Raw genomic sequence first — 11425 nt, 5'->3', positions numbered from 1 at the left:
AAGAAAATTGTTGATCCATTCCTTAGTTTACTTTTACAGTACAAACTCATAAGAATATACACAGAGCACCAAGAACCTGAGAGGCCATTGTTTGGCAATTTAGGGAGAAGGGGTTTTTTTTTTTAGTTACCTAACTAGAGAGGATGGAGAAGATTATGAGGCTGATGATGAACAACCTGAGGAAGTGCAGGCAGGTGCAGGTAACAATTTGGATGGAGTTTATGACACTATTCCTAGGAAGGAGAAAAAGGGAGACATAGACTATGATAGTGAGGGTACTGATGTTGATGATGAAGAGGTTATGCAGGCTAGGTCTGAAATTGCTAAAGACAAGGACACTGTGATAGCATATGATGATGAGCTAAATATGTTAAGGAGGGTAGCTCAGGAGAGGGGGTTGAGTGAAATAGGGAGTGCCTTTGAGGGGTTTGATGATCTAGACAGCCCTGATGAGGATGAAGATGACAGTGATTGTGGGTATTTGGCTGCACCACCATCCCATAGGTATGACAAATCCAAAAAGAAAGAACTGGACATTGACAAAATTCATGCCTTTTACCCTGGACAGACTTTTGAGAACCAAACAACTTTCAAACAAGCTCTTAGGAACATGGCCATTACACAGGGCAGAAATTTCAATTTCTTTAAGAATGATAAGGTTAGAGTGGGAGCAGTTTGTGACCACAAGGAAAAAGGGTGTCCATGGAGAATTTGGGCTTCCTGGGATACCAAAAAAACTAAGTTCAGTGTCAAATCACATGTAAGTGAGCATACTTGTGGAAGATCATGTAAGGTTAGGAAAATGACACCAACTTGGATTGCACATCATTACCACAATCAATTTAAAGTCAACCCATACATGAGGCTACATGACCTGATGGAGACAGTGTGGTTAGAGTGGGGAATCAGGATCAATATTAGCGGCTAATTTATTAATTCAGAAAAAAAAATTCGATATTACCTTTTTTTTTGGAAAGAACAATATTAGCTTTTTTTTGATTGAAATATTAATAGGGTTGAAGTCCCTCAACTTTTTGCCATGTCAAAGTCCCTAAACTTTTTGGTGACTCAACATCCCTCAACTTTTTTGATGAGTCAAGGTCCCTCAACTTTTGCTTAGTCAGCAAAGTCCCTCAACTTTTGGCTGAAAAACACTAAAGTGGGTGGTTGAGGGACTAAATTGGTGAAAAAAAGTTAAAGAGGGACTAAAACTACTTTTATACGAAACTTCAGGAACTGTATTTATGCTTTACTCTTCAGAGTTGCCTATATCATTACCCATTTTATAATCGAAAAAAATGAACGTGTAATAATCCTCCATAAACGAGACAAATAAATTTTATTTTCTTGAAATTTCTACAAACCCCACGTCCTTTATATCCACTTTCTCTCTCTTCCTTTCTTCGATTCTTCTTCACCTGATTTTCGCAACACAAACGGTAAGAGAGAGAGTACAGAGATTACCTAATATTTCACAGAATTAGAGTACAGCCTTAAGCTCTCTCTTTCTAATCTACTTTTAAAATTATTTTTTTCAATTTTTTTGGGAATTTTTTCATGATTTTTTTGGAATTAATTTGTGGGTAAACTATGAATTTTTGCAGGTAAAAGTTAAAAATGGCAAGTGAAGTTGAGAAGAATGCTTCTGGACAAGAAGAAGTTGTTTCAATGGAGCTTCCTGCTCCATCTGGTTGGAAGAAACAGGTCTTTTTCTTTTCATTTTCTCACTTTTAATTTTTCTTCTGGTATTAAATTTCTTAATTCTTTGTACGAATTGGGTTTAAATTTGGTTAATTCGTGGTATTTTATGACATGGGTTTGTGTTTAATTTTATATTAATCGTGTTATTTGTAGGGAATTTTGTTTTTTGTAAGTTAGGGTTTGTATTTGGGGATTTCTTGCTGGTTTATTTTGATTAATATGCCCTTTTTAGCAAATGGGGGGAAAGGGTTTTTGGAGCAAAATATTTCAAATTATAGTTAAACTACCAGATTTTTTTTGTCTTTTAGGGTTTAGTGGGATTGTGGGAAGGCACTTACATATTTACTTTAATAAATTATTATTTTACTTGTTGCTTATAAACTTATTATTTTTTAAGCGATTAATGATTTATCTCCGCATTTTAATTTCAAGCATTTCTCTTTAAATGCAATTTTCAAAATGTAGTGTCATGTTTTTTTTTATAAAAATGCTGCTTTACCAATTGTTTATGTCCTTGTAAATTTTTAGCTGGTTTGAGAGAAGAGGGGGGGGGGTGGATTTGGGAAATCCGAACTGCAGATTCCGCAGAAAGCATTATGGGAATTGTCTTTTAACATTCGATTGCTATTCATTGTTGAAATATTCCCCACTGTTTATGAGAGTGACAACTGACGAGTGATTCATAAGTTGAATAACCTTTAACAATTGCTCCTCGATGTAAGCTAGTGTAGGGAAATTAGAAGTAGAAAGAAGACTGAGATCAGTGGGATGCTCTCTACAGGAAAAAATATTGCCAAAGATTTTTTGTATGCAATTTTATTTATTTTAATGTTTGAGCATTGACCTGGCTAGGTGAACCTTTTATACCATGACTTTGGTACAGGTAGTTGTGCAAGTCTAACTAGTTCTAATATCAACTTATTTGTAGCTTTGAACTTCACTGTGTGGTTGGCTTGGCTGTAAATTAGCAAATTAAGTTCCTAGGATTTTTAAATTTGATTAGTGGTATTATCATAAGAATACAATTTATTGATCTAAAGCTGGGTGAGGACTGAGGACATTGAAATGGAGGGTGTTTTAAGGAAATCCATGAAAGTGCCATTGCTAGTAGTTATTGCTAAATGGATTCCAGCTTGATTTGAGTGGATGTTACGGGAAAGCCTTGCACATGCTCCAATTAATTACTATTACTGAAGGTATTGTATTACAGAAGAGACAGTTCACTTAATAGGATGTTTGATGAATGCTTCAAGTATAAAATGTATGATACTATGATGAATGATGGATATTTGTAGAACAGAGGTGTCTAAGGATGTTTGCAAGGTTTGAGGTGACCTAGTGATGGAAATAGTCCAAAGAATTGCTGACTGGAGATGTTATATGAGTTTTCACATTAAAGATTTGTGGTTATGTTAAATTGGATGAGATGAAAAAGATCCATAGATATTAAGTTACTGTACACAAGTGCCTTTTTCTTTAGTTAGTCCATAGCTCTTCTACATGAACCATATGAGACCAAGACAATAAGGAGTTTTATGTTAATATGTTACACTTAGTTATTAACACATGATGGAGTATAATGTGTGTGCTGGGTGGTCAGTGTAAAATGATTATTGATATTTTTACGAGAGCTCGCTTGATAATGAGGCTGGAGATCGTGAGTTTCTTTGTCATGTGTTGACTAGGGTAGAGCAGATTCATGATAATAATCTTCAAGGATGAACCTGAAGGAGATAATTGATGGTTTGGCTGCATGGTATTGGTGATAGCTACTCTATCAGCAACTTCTCCATGATGCTTGAAGGGCTGTTTGATTCTTTATAACTCTGACTTCCATTTGGGGCCATATAAATGTTTAATAGGATTTTAAAATATAATACCTTTTTACTTTGTCTTTCCCTTCAATTTTATTGCCTGGGGTGGAATTTCTACATTTTGGACTCATAGCAGCCTTGAACTTTATTGCTCTGGTTCACACCTCAGACCATTTTAGGGAGGTGTGGCATCTGAAGCTCCTAATTTTTTGCACGCATCTCAATCAGGTATAATGACTCTAATATGTTTTGAGTAAAAAGAATCAATTCATGACCTCATACACACTTCTGTGTACTTGATCTTAGTCTGTCTGGCAGTTTTTGTTTTTGTTGTTTTTATTTTTTTAAGACATGTTAGGGTTTGGTTGATTTAGCTTGGTAGGGTTAAAGATGTGTTACCGCTAATGCAAAAGAGTAATTAGAGAGCAGTTTTGAAATTTTAAATCATGGTGTAACTAGGAATTCTGCACCTAGTGAGAGCATAATTATTGTTACAAAAGAATTGCTGTTTGGGCATGTGAGACTTTAACCTGAGGAAGGGTTGGGAAATGAGTTTTCAAAAGAAGTCTGGGGAAACCAAAGATGACTTGAATTAAGGGAGTTAAAGATATGATGAAATTGGGTTTGCGAAAGAATGAAGCATTGGATAGAATTGATTGGAGGAAGTGAATCTTTGTGGATGACCAAATGAGATAGTTTTTCATGTAACCAACCCATACAAGGCTTTGTTTTTTTTATTGTTGCTTACTGTTGTATTTCCTTTGAACCTAGATTTTTTATGGTTGAAGCGTTGATGAGATACCCGGGTTTATCAGAAGCTTTAGTAGGGATTCAGAGTTATATAACCTCAGAATTTGGTTGGCTTAGTACCTTTAAAATACATAAATATTGTTTGTTGGAGTAAATAACCTCGCCATATGTGTACATGTCTTTTTTCATCAAGAAGGATAGGCGTTGGAGGAGACAAGGTCTAATGTGTCATCACAGAAATGCTTATGTGTTGATGTTATTACTATAAGCGTTGAAACCCTGCAGTTGAGATTTCATGTGAAGTTTAGGTGATATTTAACATGCACAACTGATTCATTCATTCAATCTAGTATTAGTGTACTACATAGGAGTATGGGACAAATATCTTCCTAGAGGGACTATAGGGAAACCTTATATTCTTATGGTGTGCTCTTGTCATGAAATGCTTAAATTTTCTAGGCTGTTCGTGTATTACATAGTTTTACTTTATATGGCTGTAATACGGGTTTTTACCCTGCTAAGAGGTCTGGTTCTGCTGATCCTATGTATGAAGTTCTCCCAGGGAACATTGCAGAGCTCAGTGCAGAGCCAATTTTAGAGCTCCCCAAGTTGTTATATGAAATCAACACTTCCCTACTTTTGCTGAGGATCTGTTGAACTTATTATGGAAATGGTGCAGGTTCTGTTAAGCTGAGTATGACTTGTTTTGATAGAATTTGGTAAGTCCTCTACTATTTTCGTTTTACATACCAATTTTTCAAGGAAAAAGCATCTATATGGTGGTGATCACAATAGGAAAAGTCAATACGTATCACCTGTTCTGCTGTAGTGGAGTATACTGAAGATGCTTAACCTTAGTGGTTTGGATTCCTCCCTGTTCCCAAGGTCCCCCTTGCTGATTGCAGAATCCCTGGCTTGCTAAATTCTTGGACTTGATGATGAATGATTAGGATTTTGTTTCATGAACAGACATTTGATTGAATAGATATACATCCAAGTGCTTTCTTGTGATTAACACGCCATAAGGTCTGATACTTTTTTCTGGGAATTTGTTTTGACAAGTCTGCTTTGGGAATCTAGAGAAGTGTTTGTAAATTCCTTCCAAAGGGAGGATCTAGATGTCAAGAAAGTCTCCTATTATTGAGGCTGCTTGTTTGGAGCCTTTTCTTTGCTATTATACAATTAGCTGAATGTAATACCTAGATCAACACCTATATGACCTTTTGTCTAGGAAAGCAGACTTTTGGTCAACAGAAGTAACCCTTTTTTTTTTTTGGGTTTGCTAGAGTTAATGGAAGTTGAGGAAAGGACTTATCACTACATCTTCAGTTACTCTAAACTAAGGTCTCTTGTGGTTAGTTGTTGGAGGTTGTAGATCCTTTAGAGTTTACTAGGATGAGGATAATATGGCATACCCGGGCTTAATCTAGCACTATAGCTTATTAGCTTAATAGCAGACTTGCTATGCATGTCCACTGGAGAATCATTTTCAATCCAGGATTTTCTGCTCCTGTTCCAGTATATAATGTGGAAAATGTGACAAATGGATTGGGTGGGATTCCTTAACAATTTTTTGGATTTATATGTTGAGGTGTTGGCTTAACTTAGGCTTATAGGGATAGAATATGTAGCAAATATGTTTATATGACATGGCATGAGTGAAACTTTAAAGAGATTTTGGATCAGCAAATTTGAGGGAAATCTGATGACTAGTACGAGGAGAAAATACAATGGACATCATTAAGCTTGGGAGCTAAATATGTATTGTTTGTTTTTGTTCCTTTAGCTCTAAGGTGAAAATGCTTTATACTTTTGGGATGCATGGTGAAGATATTGCTGATATCCAGTTGGTAAGATATATATAAGGATTTGATCTTGTATGGCAATACATTTCTTGTTGTACAGCCAAGTTATATGCAGTTACTGACCTTATTAGGCCTTGTTCTCTTCACCTGATAATTACTGAACTTAAATTGTTTTTGCTGAAACTTACTGAAATTAATTTATTTGTAGCGGTTAAAATTTATTTTTATTGATTCGCTTATATATTTGTTGTACGAATATACTGATTTTTTTTATAACTTATGTTTATTGAATTGAACTTATTCTAATATTTTTACTAAACTTAAATTATTTGTACTAAATTTTATTGTTTTAAGGTGAAGAGATAGGGCCTTACTACTTCTAGTCTATCTTTTTATGAAATCTTGTTTTTCATGTTTAGTATAAATTCCCAAGGTAGATTTGCTTATTGTTCTCTGAAACTTCCCTTTTGATTTAGATTTACACAAACTTTTAAAAAAATCGGGTGTACAATAGTTATTGTACATCCATTTTAAATCTATCTTAAAGTGATCAAAAGTTACCCCTAAAATGAATAAAAGTTACCCTAATATGTATAAAAGTAACCCAATACAAATAAAAATAATCTACGTTTTATTGGTAAAGAATCACATTTTAAATGATTAAAATTCAATTATTAGTGATTGAAAGTAATTTTATCACCCTTATAAAACTTTTCTTGTTCGATTTATAAAAAAAAATCATATTATGTTCAAAGTTATCCAAAAAAAGGTAAAAAATTACCCTAAATTGGCTTAAAGTTACCCCTATATTGCTCGATGTACACTAATATTAGTGTAAACCGGATGTATGCAAAAGTTTTTGTTAGATTTATAGCGTGTGTTGAATTTGTAGATTTTTGTGGTCATCCCCTGACTGTGGATGCTATTTTCTCTTGGATTAGATGAAGTTTTAAATCTTTTAATATGGTAAGTTAGTGTCTTATTATGAAAGATTTGAAACAAATGATTCTTTTATGTTGGAAAATTTTAGGGTAAGGTACTATTGCTCTATGAATTGGCTTAGAGCCTTGTAAAGTTGTTCATGTTTGATCTTTGCTGTTTTGTTGAATCCCCAAAAACGATTGAAGCTTACGCAACCTAGCAGCTGGACACAAGCCAATAAAGTTCCTCGTATAGTCTGAAAAAAAAATCTTAACTCTGGAGGTTGGTCCTGAATCTTTTGATGGTACAGACAAGAGCTTTCGTAGTCAGCTTTTCTAGTATATATGAGATGCAGAAGTCACGTTTTGGGTAATAGCTGATTGTGTGCTCATACCTACAATTCTCACATGTTGTAAATCAGTGATATTTATGTTGTAAATCTTGTAATAGAAAGTACCTTTACGGCATAAATCAATCATAATTAGGTTTAGCTGGGCGTAGTTGGTTAACTGACCTAATTTAAATTCTTGCAAGGTAAGTGCTATTAGTCTACAACCACTTGCAGCTAGCTGCTTGGGACTCAATTCCCTTAAAGGCTTAAATTATCCATCAAGAAGGAATTCATAATGGGAAAAATATTTAGACTTGATTTCAAAATAGCTGTATGGTGGATATGAACAGACTTTGGATGTAAGAATACGCTGTTATTGATTTAAAGTCCTAAGGTGACAACCTATCTCATTTTCATTTCCTTATTGATATCATGTGGTGTTCAAGTCTTCATAGATCTACTGTTGTTATATAGCATATCTTTAGCATTCCCTTTAAATTGGCTCTGATTAAAATTTATTTCCTTATTGATATCATGTGGCGTTCAAGTCTTCATATATCTACTGTTATATCGCTTATCTTTAGCATTCCTTTTAAATTGGCTCTGATTAAAATTTGAAGCTGTTGGTTGAACAAGCTTTAATAGCCTTGAGGGGAGTGGGATTGCAAAACCTTACACTTTGTTTGTATAGAAAGAAATGGAAGGAAAAGAAGAGCAGGGAAAGGGAGGGAGACAAATTCTCTTGTTCGGGTTAAAGATTGGGGGAAGGAAGGGGAAGGAGAGGGAGGGGTCCATTTTCCATCTCTCCTTAATAAGCATAATCCCTCCAAAATTGGAGAGATTTGGAGGGAAAATGGAGCTTACCTCCCCCTCCCTTTCTTTTCCCTTCCCTTCCCTTCCTCCTTTCCCCTCCCCCCCCCCCCCCCTTTCTTTCTTTCCTTCTTTGTTATCCAAACAAAGCGTCAGTTCCTCTGACCTTTCTTGCTGAACCAATGAGGTCAAAATTTGGGTTCTCTGCATTCATCTAATCTGTTGACGCCTCGAATCTTGATGCCTCTCTACCATCTTTACTTTCTTTTAATGACTATGTTATGTCTGGCACACCTTTATTCACTGTCTTCCTTTGTTTTTTTTTTTTGTTGTGTGTGTGTGTGTGTGTGTGTGTGTGTCTGTGTGTGTGTGTGTGTGTGGCTCAGTGGATACACATTTGGCTGTGACTACTTGAAACTTAGTTCTGCTACTTCAAGTTTGACCAAGCACTTTTTGAGGCACATGGAAGTATTGAAACACAAGTAATTAGTGGGTATCTTTAGTGATGTCTAATAGGCTTACCATGGGTTCATTTTAAGCCATTATGATATAAGGATTATAATCTGTGGATCCTGTTACTAGATGTTGGGTATGTGGTGGTGAGCTTGTAACGTTGTATAGGTGCCATTGCCTGAAAACAACTGGGAGTGTTGTAAATTGAAAGTAGCTGACTTTGCTTCTTGATAGTATCCTTATGATCTTTGCTGATGGTACTGATGAATGAATGGTCTAATCTAGCTTACTAAATAATTGTTTGGTTGGGGTTTTGTGATCATGCTTTTTAACTGGGAGAACAACATCAACTGTGACAAAGTATCTCTGATTTGTCTTCTCCATTTGTAAGCTTTGAAGCTAGAGTTATGCAAACAGACTCCTTTCCTTTTAAATAACGTATTGGTTTCATTTATGCACCTCATTAGAGTAGAATATACTTACTGCTGTGTAGTTTGGCCATTAGTGAGAGCTTGAAATGTGGTAATTATATGTAGTGTGTGTTTGACAAAGGATAACCTCAATACTTGCTTAGGCTTACTGCATCACTGCAAAAAGAGCATACATAGTTCTCCCTGATTGGTTATCTATCAGTGCTAGGATGAGTCTATTGTTAGGATTAAGTCATCATCATGTTGCTGGTTTAATAAATACTTGTTTGATTTTGTCCTCAAGAAAACAACTTTTGCTGTTTTCTTGGATACAATCTTAACTCATATAATTAGCCCTGCAAGTGCAGCACTTAGTAGGGTAGCATTTTTATAAATCTCATGGAATATTGATGTCAAAGCTTTTTTGTTTTTGAAGGAAACTGAATGTTTATGTTTTTTTATATATTTAAAAAAAAAAAAAAAATTCGCGTCTGTTGGATGAACTTTTTTTGGAAGTAAAAGAGAAAATTTTGATTGCTTCGTTTTGTACTAGTACTCCCTGCGTATCACAAAAGTTAGTATGGTTTTATTTTTTAAATTCTCCAAAATAACTCAACTCACATTTTATGGTGTTCTTCCTCTTATTACTCACTTTTTCTTATTTTATTTATCCAAACATTCTCTCATTTTTCGCTCTACCTACTTCAATATCTTTACTCGTCTATGTTAATGATTCTTGATCTATGTGTCAAAAGTGACCATGCAAGTATTTGTGGGATAGAGGAAGTACATCAAATGTAAACTACTTTTTTTCCTCTTTTGTTTTCCCCACTTCTGCTTCTGTGTTTCACTTTTTGCACTTTATATGTGATTTCCTTGTGGATTTCCTGTTCTGAATCTTGTAATGTGATGAGGTGTTTGCAGTTCTTCCCTAAAAGAGGAGGCACCCCTAGGAAGAACGAGATTGTATTTACTGCTCCAACAGGGGAGGAAATTCACAGCCAAAGGCAGCTGCAGCAATACCTGAAATCTCATCCTGGTGGTCCACCAGCATCTGAATTTGATTGGGGCACTGGTGAGACGCCTAGAAGATCAGCTAGAATTAGTGAGAAAGTAAAAGCTTCTCCTACTACTCCTGAAAGTGATACCCCCAAGAAGAGAAGCAGGAAATCATCTGCTTCTAAGATGGATAGCAAGGATGGTGAAGCGACAGCTGAAGAAACTAAGACGGAAGAGATCCAAATGGATGATGCTGAAAAGATAGAGAAAAAAGAGACAGACGAGGGAGCCAATAAAGATGTCGAGATGCAGGAAATTGGAAAGACTGAGACAGGTGGGGCTGAGGTTGAAGCTGAAAAGGAAGTTGCAAAAGAAAACCAACCCGAGAACAAAGATGTGACTTCTGAGACCACGGAGGCTGTTCCTGAGCCTGAGGGTGAGACTGCAGTGCCTGTAGCTGAGGATGAGAAATGTGCAGAAACTGAGAAGCTAAATACAAACAAAAGTGAGGGTGATAAGACCTCCATTGAAGATGCAGAGAAGCAAGGCCCACTAGAGCCAGCTGGGAAGCAGGATAGTTTGCAAGAACAGGTAAAAGAAGATGCTGTGATTCAAGATCCAAAAGAGAGTGAGGGAGATAAGGCCGCCATTGAAGATGCGGATTTAGAAGCAGGGAAGCAAGGCCCACAAGAGCCAGCTGAGAAGCAAGAAGGTTTGCTGGAACAGGTGAAAGAAGATGCTGAAGAAGGCAAGAAAGATGCAGCAGCTGATCCAGATGCAAGGAATATTGAGTATAAAATTGAAGCGGATCCTTCTCAAGTAACTACTGTTGTAGAGAACACAGTTGGAGGAGATAATACTAAAGCTGCAGAGCAACCACATTCTGAGAAACAGGACAGTATGCCAGAACAGGTGAAGCCTGAAGCTGATGTCAATATTGCTGCCAAAGACAATGGAACAGCTGCTCCAGAACCCATAGAACCAAAGGGAAAAGATTCCGTGGAGGGTGACATAAACAAGAAGGTATTGGAGGTGATCGAGAATGGAAGCCAGGCAGGCGAGGCTAGGTCTTGAGTCTTGATTCTCGCTAATCTTATTGTCATCTTCCTGTTGAGTCGTCTCTTTTTGAGATCTACAGGGCTCTCTGAATGACTGTTGTAGCATTGTTGTTTATGGTAGAAACTGATTTGTTGTTTATGGTAGATTCTGATTTGTTGTTAGTCAAGATACCCCTGTACACAGTTGTAGATTAGGCCACAGAGGTCTTGACCTAGCCTGTGATTAGGGGGAAAAATTTGTAGCTCTTGTAGAGATCTGTCTGTAACGTTTTCCTGTCAGATTATTGCTTCTGTTATAACTTAACAACCATTATATGTAATGTATGAAGCTACACTTATATGTACTGTTAAATAATTCTATATCCTTGTAACA

General features: G+C 36.1%; 1 protein-coding gene across 2 annotated transcripts; it reads left to right on the top strand.

Moving 5' to 3' along the window:
- Nucleotides 1-1294: 1294 nt before the first annotated feature.
- LOC110725618 (methyl-CpG-binding domain-containing protein 11-like) lies at nucleotides 1295-11425 on the top strand. 2 transcript variants are annotated; one of them, XM_021905088.1, is made up of 3 exons: nucleotides 1295-1439; nucleotides 1605-1704; nucleotides 9920-11425. In XM_021905088.1, the coding sequence occupies exons 2-3, from the start codon at nucleotides 1618-1620 to the stop codon at nucleotides 11066-11068; spliced, it is 1236 nt and encodes a 411-aa protein (XP_021760780.1). In that variant the 5' UTR covers nucleotides 1295-1439; nucleotides 1605-1617; the 3' UTR covers nucleotides 11069-11425. The 2 variants fall into 2 exon arrangements, with proteins under 2 accessions (XP_021760780.1, XP_021760779.1); XM_021905087.1 differs by having other exon boundaries at nucleotides 1331-1485.

Source organism: Chenopodium quinoa, unplaced genomic scaffold (assembly GCF_001683475.1).
Source record: "Chenopodium quinoa cultivar QQ74 unplaced genomic scaffold, ASM168347v1, whole genome shotgun sequence".
NCBI classification, from domain to species: Eukaryota; Viridiplantae; Streptophyta; class Magnoliopsida; order Caryophyllales; family Amaranthaceae; genus Chenopodium; species Chenopodium quinoa.
This window is presented reverse-complemented; position numbering and strand designations above follow the sequence as displayed.

What these genes read in the sequence shown, in the direction of transcription:
- LOC110725618 (XM_021905088.1), top strand. Translation starts at nt 1,618, where the DNA reads ATGGCAAGTGAAGTTGAGAAGAATGCTTCTGGACAAGAAGAAGTTGTT. An exon ending in CATCTGGTTGGAAGAAACAG is followed by an intron (nt 1,705 to 9,919) that starts GTCTTTTTCTTT and finishes AGGTGTTTGCAG; the next exon opens with TTCTTCCCTAAAAGAGGAGG.